We start from the raw sequence: 16,818 nt of genomic DNA on the forward strand, positions 1-16,818 counted from the left end.
GCCTCCAGACACTTTCATCTGTCACTTTCGAGAACCAATGCTGAGCGCCCTGTGGTTTGGGGAAAGTGGGGATGTTCCCTGAGCAGGCTTCGCAGCAGCCCTGCCAGGTGAGAACCTATGTGACATCCCCGAAGTATTCAGTTTAACTAGTACAAGTCCTGGGCCTCACCGGGCTTACCCAGGTATGACTGCCCCACTTCTGCGAGGCTGTAGCCATGATGCAGCGGTGTGAAGATGGGTACTCTCTGTTGTGGTGGGACTGGGCAACGGCACAGCCACTCTGGGAGGCAGTTTGGTGTGTCTGCTAGAACCAAACACGCTCACCACACGAACCAGCAATCACATTCCTTGGTATTCACCCACAGGAGTTGAACAACTACATCCATGCAAAACCCATGCATGACTTTCCAGCACCTTTATTTGTAACTGTAAGAGTTAAAACTGGAAATGACGAAGATGGTTTTCTGCAGGTGAGTGGGTGACAATGAGCTGAGCTCTGCCCACATGTCAGCACGGCAGTCCCTGAACAGCATGGACAGTAAAGAGCTATGGGCCATGAAAAGGCGTGGAAGACACGTCCACGCGTGCTGCTGAGTGAGAGAAACCAGTCTGGAAAGCCTTCCTGCCAGACTCCGACAGTGTGATGTTCTGAAAAAGGCAAAACTGCGGCGAGAGGAAGGATCAGAGGCTGCCGGGCACGGAGGGCGGAGGGGTGAATGGGCCGAGAACAGAGGATTTTTAGGGCCATGAAAACACTCCCTCTGATACCAGAGTGGTGCACATGTCGTCGTGCATTTGTCCAAGCCCAGGTTGCGCAGCACCGAGAGGGAACTCCAGGGCACACAACGGATTGTGGGTGACAAGGACGTTCCCTGATCGTGACAAAGCATGCACTGCAGTCATAGAGGGGGCCTGTGTGCGGGAAGGGGCACCAGGGAGATCTCTGCACCTTCCTCTCAGTTTTGCCATGAACCTAAAATTGCTCTGAAAAAGTCAAGTTTGGAAAAAAAAAAAAAAGGAATATGAAAACATGGAAGAGAAGAGAGAAACAGCGGTGTAAAAACAGCGGGGTCATGACTTCCTGTTCCCTTGTCTACAACTTCCTGTTCCCTTGTCTGTTCTACAGAGCTGCGAGGTAAGACCGGCCGTCCCTTTTGTCCTTTCATTAAGCTCTTACTCTAAGGAAAGGCCAAGTATGGCTTTGTTAGAAACACTACCTCAGAAAGACATGTTAATTATGATAAAATGATGGTCCCTTAAACTGATACAGGTTATTAAAGATTTATTCAGATCATGTCTCTTTAACTATGAGGACACTAGTATACTGGGATCCTGGGACCTTCAAAAAAAATATCTCTGCCGGTGCCAATGTTTTCATTACAAAACAAACAAACAAAGCAAAAACCAACCAACAAAAAAATAAATTGATTGTAGGCCTGATCAGGGAAAATACTGTTTTGGATTTTTTTTTTCTCCAAATAAGTTTAGTGAGTAGCAAAGCATTAAGTTTGGTGAAGAAAGAAGCTGGTAAATTACTTAATACGGTAACATGGGCTGATCACCGTATTACTTACACATACATATAAAACACACTCTTGTTTTGCTTTGCCTACTTTTTGGACTCACTTTTGATAAAAGTCAATGGTTTTATTTAATTCCACTAAACTTTGATTTAAGGTCTAACTGAAAACTCTCACATTGCAAAGGTGCCAGGCAAATTAGCTACATGCCTTTTTCCCCCCAACCAGTCTGAACACTCTCTCTAAAATCAAAATACTACATAGTATTTTAAAGTATTATGTTGCCCAGCATAGATCAAATGAAACATAGATCTCAAAGAGCATTGTTTTTTCCAAACAAGGAAAGAAATGGAAGTAATCTTGAATTCCTGATTTCATTTTTAAAAATATCTATAAATATGCTACTGATATAATTAGGTTATGCTAATTTTGCATACAAGTATTTATCAAAGTGTCTCAAGATATGGTACTCCCTGTTTTACTCTGTGGCCTGGGCAGATCACCAATTGCATAGAATCTAAAAACCATTATTGTGAAAATAAGTCTGCGCAGCAAAGGAATCTATGAATAAAATGAAAAGGCAGTCTACAGAATGGAAGAAAATATTTGCAAATCACATATCTGATAAGGGGTTAATATCCAAAATGTATAAAGAACTCATACACCTCACTAACAAAAAGCAAATAATCCAACTAAAAATGGGCAGAAGAGCTGAATTTTCCTGAAGAAGACATCCAGATGGTCAATAGACACAGGAAAAAATGCTCAACATCACTCATCATCACAAAAATGCAAGTCAAAAACCACAGTGAGGCATCACCTCACACCTGTTAGACTGGCTAGTATCAAAAAGACAGGAAATAGTAAATGTTAGTGAGGGTGTGGAGAAAAGGGACCCTTGTGCACTGTTGGTGGAAATGTCAACTCCTGCAGCCACTGTGGAAAATGACATGGGGGTACCTCAAAAAATTAAAAAAGAACTACCAAATTGTGACCAAGATCGTTACATAGGGTATACTGACTTTGTTCCTCCTTGAAGAACATCTAACAACTATTTGTGAATAAGATACCACTGAGAGGATCCTAGAACACAGGGGTGAGGCTACAGCACACCCCTTACACCCCAGAGACCAGGACAGACCACATCATAAGGCGAAGGGAAGCAACTATACACATGGAGTGCACTGCTCCCCCTCCTCAGCCCAGTGCAGCACCACAAAGACAGGTCTCCCCTGACCCTCCAGTTCTTCCAGTGGACAAAGAGAAACCAGGGGGGTGAGTACACCCCCATCATCGTGGGTCACTTTTGCAGGGAGCCGTACTCTGATCCTGCACCAGGGGAATATAGGGGATCACTCCCAAACTCATTCTATAAAGCAATCATTACCCTGTTACCAAAACCAGAAAAGGACATTACTAGAAAAGAAAACTATGGGCCAATATCCCTAATGAGCATAGATGTAAAAATTCTGAATAAAACACTAGCAAACAAAATTCAGCAGCACATTAAAAGGATCATTCACTATGATCAAGTGGGATTTATCCCTGGTATGCAAGGATGGTTCAACATATGCAAATCAATCAATGTGATACATCACATTAATAGAATGAAAGAAAAGAATCATATGATCATCTCAATAGACACACACGTGCACACACACACACACACACACTTGACAGAATTCAATATCCATTCATGTTAAAAACCCTTGACAAATTAGACACAGAAGGAATATCTCTCAACAAAATAAAGACCATGTATGAAGAGCCCACAGCTAACATCATCTATATGGTGAAAAGCTGAAACTTTTCCTCTAAGATCAGGAACAAGAGTGCCCACGCTCACCAGTCCTATTTAACAGAGAAATGAAAGATCTCTGTTCTGAAAACTGTAAGATAGTGATGAAAGAAATCAGAGAAGACACAAATAAATGGAAATGTATCCTGTGTTCATGGATTGGAAGAAATGATACTGCTAAAATGTCAATACTACTCAAAGCTACCTATAGATTCAATGCAATCCTATCAAGATTCCAATGGCCCTTTTTACAGGAGTAGAAAATCCCTTTCTAAAACCTATATGGAATCCCAAAAGACCACAAATAGCCAAAGAAATCTTGAGAAAAAAACAAAGCAAGAGATATCATACTCCCTGATTTTAAGCAGTGCTCTAAGTCATCAAAACAGTACGGTACTGGCATAAAAATAGACAAATAGACCAACACAACAGAACAGAGAGCCCAGAAGTAAACTCCACCATTTATGCTCAACTAATATTTGACAAGGGTGCAAGAATACTCAATGCAGAAAAAACTCTTTAATATTCACATGTAAAAGAATGAAATTCAGCCCATATATTATAACCACTCATAAAAATTGATTCAAAATAGATTAAAGACTTAAATGTAAGACCTTAAACCATGAAACTCCTAGAATATAAGAATAAATATTTTTGACATGGGTCTTGGCCAATGATTTTTTGGTTATCACACCAAAAGCACAAGCAACAAAATTAAAAATAAGTGGACTACCTCAAACTAAAAAGTGTCTATACAGCAAAAGAAACCATCAACGAAGTGGAAAGACCTATCGAATGGGGAAAAATATTTGCGAACTATATACCTGGTAAGGGGCTAACAACCAATATATAAAAAAAACACAGAACTCAATAGCCAAAAAAATCAAGTAACCCAATTAAAAAATAGGCAAAGCTCTTGAACAGACATTTCTCCAAAGAAGACATATGAATGGCCAACAGGCACATGAAAGATGCTCAACATCCCTAGTAATTAGGAAAATGCAAATCAAAACCACAATAAGATATCACCTTGCACCTTTTAGAATGGCCACCCTCAAGAAGACATGACATAACAAATCCTGGCAGGGATGTGGAGAAAAGGGAACCCTTGTGGACTGCTGGTGTGACAGCAAGTTGGTGCAGCCACTATGGAAAACAGTATGGAGAAGCCTCAAAAATGGAAAACAGAACTACCATATAATCGAGCAATTCCAGTTCTAGGGATAAACCCAAAGGAAATGGAAATACTAACTTGAAAAGATATCCATACCCCCATGTTCATAGCAGCTTTATGAACAATAGCCTAAACATGGAAACAACCCAAGTGTCCATCAATGGATGAATGGATATATACACAATGGAATGCTGCTCAACTGTTAGAAAGAACGAGAGCTTGCCATTTCCAATAACATGGATGGACCCAGAGGACATTATTCTAAATGAAATAAATCAGACAGAAAAAGACAAACACTATATGATCTCACTTACACATGGAATCTTAAAAAAAATAGAAAGAAAGAAAGAAAGAAAGAAAGAAAGAAAGAAAGAAAGAAAGAAAGAAAACTGACAGAAAAAGAGATCAGACTTAAAACCAGAGGTGTAGGGTAAAGGAAGGGGGAATTGGAGGAAGGTGGTCAAAAGGTATAAGATAAATTATAGTTATAAGATAAATAAGTACTGGGAATATAATGTGTGGGATGACTATGGCCAACACTGCTGTATGATATAAAGAAAAGTTAAAGAGAGTAAATCCAAATAGTTCTCATCACAAAGAGAAAAAACATTTTACCTTTTTCTTTTTTTTCTTTTTATCATATCTATATGAGAAGATGGACGTTAGCTGAACCTATTGAGGTAATCAATTCACAGTATACATAAATCAAATGATCACGCTTAAATGTATACAGTGATGCATGTTAATTATTCCTCAATAAAACTGGGAAAAAATATAACTACCATATGATCCAGCAATTCCACTTCCGGGTACTTGAAGAAAACAAAAATACTAAGTCGAAAATACATACGCACCCTCAAACTCAGGGCAGCATTATTTAGACTAGCCAAAACATGAAAACAACCTTAGTGTCCATCAACCGATGAATGGATAAAGAAAATGTGGTATATCTATACAATGGGATATTATTCAGCCAGAATAAAAAAACAATGAAATCTTGCCATTTGCAACAACATGGATGGAGCTCATGCTAAGGGAATTAAGTCAGACAGACAAATATTGTATAATCTTATTTATGTGTGGAATCAATTTTTTTTAAAAGAAGAGCTCATACATACAAAGAATAAATTGGTGGCTACCAGAGGCAGAGGGTAGACGAAATGTGTGAAGGTGGTCAAAAGAACAAACTTCTGGGTATAAAATAACTAAGTCATGGGGACAGAATGTAGAGTGTGGTGACTATAGTTAGGAACACTGTATTGCATATCTGAAAGTTGCCAAGAGAGTCAATCTTTAAAGTTCTCATGGTAAGAAAAATAGATTTTGTAACTATGCATGGTGATAGATGTTAACTAGACTTACTGTGGTGATCATTTTGTAATACATTTGACTCTTGAACAACATGGGTTTGAACTGTGTGGGTCCACTTTTATGTGGACTTTTTTCAGTAAGTACAATATAGTCTGGTAAATGTATTTTCTCCTCCTTAAAGATTTTCTTCATATTTTCTTTTCTCTGGCTTCCTTTATTATGAGAATATGGTATATAATACATATGACATGCAAAATCTGTGCTCATTGACTGTTTCTGTGATCAGTAAGACTTCTAGTCAACACCAGGCTATTAGCACTTAAATTTCTGGGGAGTCAAAAGTTGTATGTGGATTTTCCGCTGCACGGCATGGTGTTGAGCACAGAGATGGTGAGCAGGCCTAACCCCCCACGTTGTTTCTGGGTCAACTGTATATACAAGTATCAGATAATCATGTTGTATGCCTGGAATTAGTATAAGGTTATATGTCAATCATGTCTCAATTAAAAAAAGAAGAAGAAAATTAGATTAAGAAATGTAAGACCAACTTTTGTTTTCTGAATAGTTGTGACACCTATTAAAGTCACGTGTTCATGACAGTGAGCAATGGTACATGTTTGGTTGATGGAATCCAAGTCAGTGAAGGACAGAAAGCCCCAGAGGAGGCCCCGTGCCCCGGGGGAAGGCTTACACTGTATCGCTCGGAGCCGAGGGATCACTGTGGGGCTGCTGGGTGGGCTGGAGCCATTGCTGTTCACACTCTTCCGTTTGTCCAAGTTGGGAGAGGCCTGGACGGTGATTTTATGCTGGAAGTCTGTTGGATATGCAAAGAAGTGAGAATTGAGAGTTCATGGTTTTAGGCTCTATTCACAGGCACTTTGTCAGTACAAAGCAATAACAGCAAAATCTGCGGGAGGGTAAGAAGGAGGTATCTCGGGGTCTGTTTCTTGGTTTCCTTCTTACCTTCCATTCACGGCTCGAGAGTCAATAATAATCAGGGTCGACAAGGGTGCCTGGGTGGCTCAGTTGGTTGAGTGTCTGCCTCAGCTTGGATCATGATCCTGGGGTCCTGAGATCGAGTCCCACATCAGGCTCCCTGCTCAGTGGGGAGTCTGCTCCTCCCTCTGCCTCCCTCTTTCTTTCATAAATAAATAAAATCTTTCAAAAAAAAATCGGAGTCTAGGATACGTTAGGTATAGTCAGACACAAAGGCACAGACCAATGGGACATTATTGAGTACTTGTAGAACCTAACCATCTTCTAGGAAGGAATGTGACCTTGGTGTGGTCTAACACCGTGGAAAACAAATTTGAAAGAGGAGACACGGCGGATTTCAGTGAGTCCTGGTTCTGCTACAGACCATCTAGGGACTTAAAAGCAGTAAGGAACCCTCTGAGCTCATCTCTGCTACTGTTGGACAGAAACAACCAATACTTCACATCTCTGCTAGTGGTAATTAAAACAGAAAATGCTGGTTCTAGGGGGTCTGGAACATGATACCCCCCAAAACCTTCCCTTAATCTATTACATTTCTCCACGACTGTCTACTCTTCATCAAACCCAGTAGAAGAACACTCCGGTCTGTTTCTTTAGGTCTTCATTTCCTTATGAAGTCTCCCCTGTCACATCAAACTTATGTTAAATAATTTTTTATGCTTCCCCCCCATTAATCCGCCTTTGACAGTTTGACTTTCAGACCCAAACGGGGACCCTAAGAGGGTCAAGGAAAACTCCCCCAACCTTGCCCCGGTTAAAAGCACTCCGCAGTCCTAGGACCTCACAGTCACACGGACAGCTGTCATGGTACCGCATCTGACAACTAGGAATTAGGGGTACCGTCACCAGAGTGGAAGAGGAGAGTGTCTGGGAAAACTCTGTCAGCTGTTGGAAAGTCATCAAAACCTCAGGAGCAGGTAAAAGAAATTACTCCAGGGCACTACGGGGCTGAACCTTTGGATTTTCTAACAGCTGTTTTTACAGCTCGGTGGGGGCAGAGGTTAACTTGTAGGTTCCATCTGGTGATCATGCAAACAATTTCCATCTGGTGTGAAAGACAATCCCAAAGGTTATGGCTTGTGGCCACACTGGGCACTAACCCTGTTTATATTTAACCTAGAAATCTAACCCTAACGTTTCCTTATTCAACTGCCCATAGATATGTAGCTCCTCAAATTCCCACTGAAACCAATTTTAACTGGTTGTCCTAATTACTGGCGAGTTGGATAAAACTCTTTTGACAGTTTTTCATATTTGCAAGAGAGCTATGATTTTCCTTTTTTGAAGACTGTACTTTACATTTTAAAGATCCTGAAAGAACCACCTAGTGTCTGACATGAGGAAGAGCTGGAACCCGGCAGGCAGACATGTCTCCGGTCGTCCAGCTGTGCATCTGAAAGTGTGTAACATTGTCTTCCTCCCCCTGACCCTCCGCAACCGAGCGCACACAAAGTATTGTGTCAGTCCCGCGCTCCAGAGTCACCGGAGAGCTCTAGCTGAGAAGCTTGTGCGCCAGCTTCTGGAAGCAGCAGACTCCGCGTGTCAATACCAGCCTCGCACTTGGCAGCCACATGAATTTTCAGGAGGCATCTCAGTTGTCTCCACGTGCAAAAATGGAAAGTAAACCACAATTTCTACTCTGCAGGACAGCGCTGAACAATTAACTAGAAAGTACAGAGAACATCCGGCTCGGGGCTCGAGGCTCAGCACGGAAGCTGCACTGACGCACGTCGGTGACTCTTTCTGTTCTCCGCACGCCAGGGCTGTCCCGCGCTGCAGGAGCTGCCGCGGCTACCTTCCCAGCTTCCTGCCTCTGCCCTGGGTCCCTCGGGTCTGGCTCATGGCAGCCAGATGCATTTTAAAAATGTATGCCAGCCCACGGCATCCCCCTGCTGACAAGTCTTCAAAGGTTCTGCATTACTTAAGTGACAGAGATCAAAGTTGTCACATGCTGCGTAGGGCCCTCAAGTCTGAGTCTGCGCTCTTCGTGCCTCCCGCCTCCCGCTGCCCTGTGCTCCCGTCATATGCCGTGGTCTGAACCGGGGGGTCGGCAAACTTTTCCCGTAAAGTGCCACAGAGGAAATGTTTTACACACCGTGGGCCACACGGTCTCTGTTACAGGTACTCAAATCTGCAGATCTCGTGTGCAATTGGTCGTACACGATACATACATGTGTTCCAATATAACTTTATTTATGGAAATGGCAATTTAAATTTCATATAATGTTCACGTGCCATGGCCCATTGGTCTTCTTTTTGAGTGTTTAAAAGTGCATAAACCATTGAACCATTTTGTGGGCTGCACAGAATGGGTGGGGGACTGGTCTGGCTGACCCCTGGACAAACCACAGTGGTCTTTTTCAGTTCCTGGGAGGAACCGAGCCTTCTCTGCCTGTGCTCGCTGCCCGTTCTCTTCCTCACCCTCTGTATTCAATCAGTTCCTAACTTCAAGTCTCATTCTATTTTTTTTTTTTTTAGAATTTATTTATTTATTTCTTTATTTATTTATTTGACAGACAGAGATCACAAGTAGGCAGAGAGGCAGGCAGAGAGAGAGGAAGAAGCAGGCTCCCCATTGAGCAGAGAGCCCAATGCGGAGCTCGATCCCGGGACCCTGAGATCATGACCCGAGCTGAAGGCAGAAGCTTAACCCACTGAGCCACCCAGGTGCCCCTCAAGTCTCATTTTAAATGTTACCTCATTAGGATGACTTCTATGCTCTCCTTAGAGCAGGTGACACCTTTCAGCTAATCACTGTCATATGACCCTTCTCTCATCGTAGTTAATAATCTTAGCGAGTAAATGAGTATTTAATTATTAGCTTGGGTCTCACTCCCCTGCCCCCAGGACAACGTCAGCTCTTGGGGCAGGGGCCAGAAACCTCCATCACGGCAGCACCCCACCGCGGGCTGGCACACTGCCCTGCCCAGAAAAGCTACTTAGGAAATCTTTGCTGAGTCAATATTTTCTCTGTTTAAGATTATAAGTAACATAAGGGCAGAGATCCTGTTTATTTTCTTGTAATCCGTGCTACTTGATCATGGTAAATCCACGAGTGTTTGTTGAATGAGAAAGCGGTGTAAGGTTTTGCAGTAGAATCAAACCAGAGCTTACGGTTGTGCTGGAATGTAGCTAGCAGGGTGAGCGGTGGTTTGGAAGACAAAGCGAGAGGAAATAAAGGAGCAGGTAGGCGGCTCCTCCCGTCTACCAAGTAAGAAAAATGAAAGATCTGACCTAAGTGGAGAATGGGTGCAAGAGAGCAGTTTAGCAGGACATGGTGATGGACTGGGTTTGGCAGGGGAGTGGGGAAAAGTAAAAGAAAGAATTACCCTTACCCATAGACACAAAAGAGTTTATTTTAGATTGAAGTGCTTTGTGAAGGTCCAGCTAGCCCCATGACATGTCAGAACATTCTGGAAGCAAATTGCTCAGGAGATGCCAGCCCTCAGAACAGGGGGGCCGAAAGCAGATGTGTTCTTGCCATCCTCAGAGCTAGAGAACCAAGTCACAGCATGTGAACCAGAGACCAAGGGGAGTGGATGATGGCAGGGTAAGCAGCACAGAACGTCGGTAAGACCCAGGAGGAGTAGCAAAGACGCAAAACTGGATTTCAACGATATCTAAGCTTCAGAGTGCTTCTGATTTTCTAAAAAATAAAAAACAAAAAAGCAAAACAAAAAAACAAACGAAAAAACTAATTTCTCTCTCTGAAAAAAAGGGCACTCTTGATCATTGTAAACATAAAATACTTTTTATTATAAATATCCTTGTCCCTATAAAGTGGGGAAAGGTTGACTCTGTCCCCATTATGCGTTTAGGAAACAGGCAGGTGTTATTTTTCTTTGAACTTGAGAGAACAGTTTTCTCATGGCAGGTTATCGTGAGGTCCACAGGCTTTGGGGTAAAACCTACACTAGTATTTTTACTGGCAATGTGTCATGATAATCTCAGTGGGAATGATCATTTTGGCCCTGAAAGCAGTCGCATTTGCGTGTACATACACTGACTCTCACATTTGCACACGAGGCAGATGACTGGGTGGGCTTTCAGCGTCGCTGAGTAGTTGAAATTGGAACGCCATTGTTTTAGAAACCTACCAACTTCTGAAGGCTTCAAAGCCTCTTGGCCTTGTTTTATATGTTCTAAAAACATAACTTTGGTTTAAGATAAGCATAATGCAGAGTGAATGATAGAAAGTGGTCACAATAGGAAAATATCTACCACGATCACGTTTTCTTCCTACAGATTCCAAGAATTCATAAAATATAACTTAAAAACTCTTGTCTTAGATTATGTTTCCTCCTTTTATAAGCATCTATCCTTATTTGGTCAGGGCTCCATGAAGGATTGCCGGTGTGAGGACCTACAGTTGAGGTTTCTAGCAGTTTGTCATCATAGCTATAAACAGCAAGAAGACAAAAGTTATGCTCAGTGATTCTGACGGACAAAATAATGCTGCGAAAACTATTCACACTCAATAACAAGGCTATGAAAGAGGCATAGGCACAGATACCAAAAGCCAGTCTGTAGGCGTCTCAAATACGTTTCTGAGAAAATTTTTAAGCTAGTTGAACATGGAGAAAATTCCTGCAAAAGGGGTTGGAGGGATTTGGTACACTGAAAGTGTCACTGCCATTCAACCTACTGCCAGTGTTTCTTCCTTAGTAGTGTACCATTCAATAGTACTAATATTTGGTAACTCAAGGAAATTTCTAGCAGACAGTAACTTTCTTGAACTTAAGGCATGAATAACTGCTTTTACTTCTATCCTAAGCCAAATTTCCGAAGGAGAAAAATAAGTATTGTTAGGGTTCATTCTTCTCCTTGGATCTTTGGATATATATCCTGCTTTGGGACATTGTGCAAGTAAATTGTGTGTGTGTGTGTGTGTGTGTGTGTGTGTGTGTGTACAAAGAGTTGGGGGATTCTAAACAAAAACAGTTTCCATGGTGTTAACAGTGTGACAACAATGTAGCACCACCTTGTGGCCAGAAGAGGTACATACCATACTAAATCACAGCAACTGAATTTCATTCCTTGAGGTAGATTCTGATTATAGCAGGTTTGGGGGGATATGTTTTTAAATGGAATCATTTATTAAGTGCCACAAGGTATATAAATGTGTAACTAAAATTCCCAGAGAGAGAAAAGCCAAATAGGAGTGCAGTTCAGGAATAATAGAAATCTAAATGTATATAATATACAATATAATATATAAAATATTAAAAATATGTATTTATATATACTATATAAAATATAAAATAATATAAATCTAAAAATAGTCAAATGCACTCTATCTCCTTGGAATGAATATGAATATTGGCCAAACACAATTTAAGAAGAAAAGCAGGAGTGAAAGTGTACTCAGGAATCCTGAAATATGTACTTTAATCATCTGACCGCTGAAGATGAAAGGATCCGTGGAATGATTTAATTTTTTTCTCCCATATTTATTCTCCATCAACTTCTTATTGGCCAGCTCCCAAATCAGTGAATAGTAATCAGGATAACATTGTCACCACACAGATAGAAGGCTGCTATAGCTAAGAACTCAAGAAAATGCACATGGAGTGCTTCTTTGGATTTTTCTATCATCTACACTTGAAAGCAGAAGCCTCATCATAAATAAAATAGTCTATTTTAAATTATGTCTGACATACAAGATAGCACAGTCCATGGTCCCCCAAGTTACCCTTTGGCTAAAAAGCAAACATCAGAAGAGAACCTGAAAAAGTATATATTTTTTTCTCCCCCAGAGAGGCCAGGTATAAAATGAGTAAGGAGCCACAGCCTATCCTCACTTCAGCAAACCAAATAATCAATAATGTATACTGTATACTGACTGCCACGTATCAGCAATTTTCTGATCAACTGAGGGTTTCTGCAATAACCTGGAAGGTCACATTGTTTTGCAAGACTTCCAGTACTTTGTGATAAGTAAATTTACAAGACAATTTACACATACTTTATATATAAAACCAAGCCATTGATACAGTTATTTAAAATCAGCTTCCATGACATTAACAAACAGCTTAGGAAAACATTAGCATCCTTAAAGGGACTCTGTAATATACAGGGAGAGGTGGAGACATAAGGAGAACAGATAAATAGATATTTAGTGCATATTCCATAAAAATGCAGCCAGTTCTCATTCTGTCACCATGTCACCATTCTTCCCCAGTATTAGGAGAATCACAAAGTATGGTGGTGGGGGGAGGGGTATTCGGTTTTTCCTTAAATCAAGTATACCATGTATATTAAAGAATGTAATTTTACAAACTGATCTGTTTGCTATTTTCTATTCTGTTTAGTTTCTTCTAATGTATTACAACATATAAAACTGTAATAATGTTTTAAAATCCAGGAAGTATAAAAATGAACCAATAAATGTAGAGATGTCAGGCAAACAATTAAAGGACTTGATGTATTCTGTTGAAGCTGCGAACAGCATCTTCAATGCCCCAAGTGAACTCAGTTACCAGATGACATTGTAGATCTTTGTGGAAGCAACTGAATGACGAACTAGCAGTAATTCTGTCGTCCAGGATTTTTTTCACCACACCATGCAATGCTGGTTCAGTGCCATGAACTAAAAAGGAATTCTCCTTTAATTTCAAAAGGAGTAAATCTATGAATCCACTTACAGACAAGCACGCCCAGAGCTAACTTCTCAGGACACAATGTGCTGTAAGGTGTGCCTGATGCTTTTTGCACATGAACGTGACCATGAGTCGGGTCATTATGTTATGACCGGAACTGAAGCAAGCAAGTGAAGATACTTATTCAAGTAATGTGTGTGTGTGTATTTTTTTTTCCCAATTTATACTCTTAAGATTTTATTTCTTTACTTGAGAGAGAGAGAGAAAGAGAGATTACAAGCAGGGGGGAGGGGCAGAGGGAGAAGCAGACTCCGCACTGAGCAGTGAGCCCGAGTCGGCACTTGATCCCAAGATCCTGGAATCACCACCTGAGCCAAAGACAGATGCTTAACTGACAGAGCCCCCCAGGCGCCCTTCATGTAATGTTTTGCAATCTCAGTCTCCCACTCTTCCCTGTGCTAGAGAAGCAAAGCCGACTTCAGGGCTGACATTCAAAACTCTTACGAAACAGGAGGACGAAAGTCATACCTGAGGGTAAACTGATTCGATGGCCGTCTTTGAGCTTCAGCCGACTTCTCCTGAACTTTCCCTTCCTCTTCTTGACATTGGGCTTCTCCTGGTTTAACTGGAATATCAAAATGTTCAGCTCCCGCTCCAGCACGTCGATCTCCCGCTCTGCCAGCTGCTGCTCCCGCCGCCTGAGCAGCGCCTCCTGGGACTTCTGCTGCAGCGCGGCTCGGGTCAGCTCCTCCTCTCGGGACCGCAGCTCCTGGGCAGAGAGCACACCTGCTGTGAACGAGAAGCAGGGGCTCCTGCCCTTCAGCCCACCCCCTGGCCGCTCCAGTCCTCCTGGGACAGATCCCCTGGCAGTCAGGACGGTCGGATCGGAGATCTTTTTAGCACAGCACTTAGACAACAGCTAAAGCCTTGCATAGGTTCCATCAAGTGCTCTCAGCCTTTGGTCTTCAAAAGGCATCACAGATATTTTACAGCTGATTTTAACATTTCTCTCTCATCTCTGGCCTTTATAAATCACCTGACATATAAAATGTACATTAATGTGGAACAACAAAATACAGGTGGGAATGCCCCTTTTCCAAATCAAGCCCAAGTCAAAGCTTGGCTAGGTAAAGGGTAGTTGTTCTCCCCACGAAAGATAGCATTTCAGGTTCCTTTACTTTGGAAGAACTTCTTGAGGTTCTTTAAGAATTTGCACAGAGATTGAAACATCACGGAGGTGAGGTAAAGGAAAAACAAAGCTGATGTGTTCAAAGTCAGCTGGAGGCCCATCAGAATTGAAAATGAGCATCTCTAAAATAAGTCAATGGGAAATGAACTTTTTAGGACCCCATGGGTGAATGCAAACTATCACGTTACAGGCAGATCTCATGTATGAGCTCATAACATCCCACTGCCCCAGTGCTTCCTGACTAAAGTCTAGCTTCCTCTTGGTTCGGGTTTCAGAATTATTTAAGGTTATAAAAAATCTATGAATTGAAGCATATAGTTAATCCTTGAACAACATGGTTTTAGGAGCACTGACCCTCCCTGCACCGTGCCATCTAAAATCTATAAATAACTTTTGACTCCCCGAAAACTTAACCACCAATCATAGCCTACTGTTGCCAGGAAGCCTTAGTGAGGACATAGTCTATTAACACGTATTCTGTATGTTGTATGTGTCAGACAGTGTATTCTTACAACAAACTAACTAGAGAAAAGAAAGTGTTATTAACAAAATGAAGAGAAAATACATTCACAGTACTGTATTTATTGGAAAAAGCCATGTACAAGTGGACCCACATAGTTCAAACCCATTTTGTTCAAGGGTCAACTGTACTTTTGTTCTTATTAGGAAAAAAATATTCAATAATAAAACCAAGAGCTCTACGAAGTTTTTAAATCACATTTCCATTCTTTTTTCATTTCTATAACATGATCCGTCCTTCACCAGAGACATAAATGGTCTTTTCAGGGCTGAGCAACTTTCTTTCCTTGATTACCTGCTACTAAATAAAACTCTCATACAGAAATCAAGGCATTTGTAAACTTTCACTTACACTGCTCCAGAGAATTTAATCGTAGACCATCCTAATACTAAGATCTTTGTTAGAAACCAAAGACTCCTTCTCAGGTGGAGCTTCGGGCCGGGAGCTCTGAGCCTCAGATAGACATGGCGCACGTTTATAAGCAGGCCACTTTGCACAGCCCACCTCAGGAACACTGACACATGAAAGGACACTACAAAACAAAGCGCCTGGGAGAAACCAGAGCTGAACCATGGGACTAAAAGGTCAACTGAAGTCCACTAGTCCCTTGGACTTTTTATAGGTGGGCTCAAAGAATATTTGGAGGCTATTCATTGGTACCATTATCATAGAGGAAAACGCAGAAGACCCTCCTTCCACAAATAAACATCATAATATCAAGAAGAGACTAGGGAACTCTAAAAAATGAAACAAAAAATTAATCAGATCAAACTAATCCTGAATTTATTGTAAATTGACCAAAGTGGGCTGAAACTCACCTTTGAAACATTCTTTAAATTTATTTTTTTCTAAACAAACTTTGTAAAATTGCAAAAGCGAAAATTTACTTAAAACCAATTAGGGCAATTCAAGTCACTTCTGGTGATATGTACCAACTGCTTCTTATTTACAAGCAGACTAGTATTTTTTTTTTTATTACATTACTCCGGACATAAATTACTATTTATTACAAGAAAAGGAAAAAAAAAGTACATATTAGAAAAAAATTCTGGAATCTGTTATTTAATTGATGGACTTCTCCAACCAGTTTGTCCAAACTGGAGATGTTACCATCATCTTTTTGGGGACAGAGGACACCTTCCAGTCAACTTCCAATGTCTATCTCATTACTATCTGCTCTTTTCTTAAGATATGACTTTTCAGTGGTATTGGTATCAATCCAATTAACTATTGTGAAATGATATGGCATGGGCAGCAAGTTCAATTAGGCATTTTGTGTGTTACTACTACAAAACCTGAAGAAGGAACCATGTTTAATTCCAGGTCCCCAGGCTAAAATGTGAATCCCCTGGCAATGGCTTTACAAATTAAAAAAAAAAAGAAAAAAAAAATCCCTTGCCCAAGATTTCATAAGAGAAAAAATAAAAAGATCAAAAAGAAAGCAGCCAAAGTACTCTTCCTTCTGAATGAATTTTTAAAAACATTCAAAAGTAAAAGAAAAAAAGAGGCCTGGGGTTTTAGACTCCCTTTGAATACTCTGAAATTATGAACCACACACAAAAATTCTTTTGGTTGCTGAGATTTCTAGGCAGTAATATTTGTTTAATTGCTTGGCACCGGCCATTCTAGTAATGGCAAACCCGGATTCCTGGCAGTGGATGTTAATCATTAACAGTGACATGCCTTCTAATAGTGCTTCAAAAACAGGTGC

At 41.0% G+C, this 16,818-nt stretch overlaps 1 protein-coding gene across 3 annotated transcripts in view; it reads right to left on the reverse strand.

Annotated features, from left to right (window-relative positions):
• Positions 1–16,818, reverse strand: part of MAP3K21 (mitogen-activated protein kinase kinase kinase 21) — a 56,700-nt gene that overhangs the window by 12,150 nt on the left and 27,732 nt on the right. For all 3 annotated transcript variants that reach the window (XR_009352712.1, XM_059170437.1, XM_059170435.1), the window contains exons 5-6: positions 13,927–14,167; positions 6,495–6,617 (exon numbers count right to left, since the gene is read on the reverse strand). Coding sequence is in view for 2 of the 3 variants with exons in the window: in XM_059170437.1 (XP_059026420.1) it covers positions 6,495–6,617; positions 13,927–14,167 (364 nt within the window). In the remaining variant the exon portion in view is untranslated. The remainder of the gene's footprint in view (positions 1–6,494; positions 6,618–13,926; positions 14,168–16,818) is intronic.

This window comes from Mustela lutreola, chromosome 4 (assembly GCF_030435805.1).
Source record: "Mustela lutreola isolate mMusLut2 chromosome 4, mMusLut2.pri, whole genome shotgun sequence".
In the NCBI taxonomy this organism is placed as follows: domain Eukaryota; kingdom Metazoa; phylum Chordata; class Mammalia; order Carnivora; family Mustelidae; genus Mustela; species Mustela lutreola.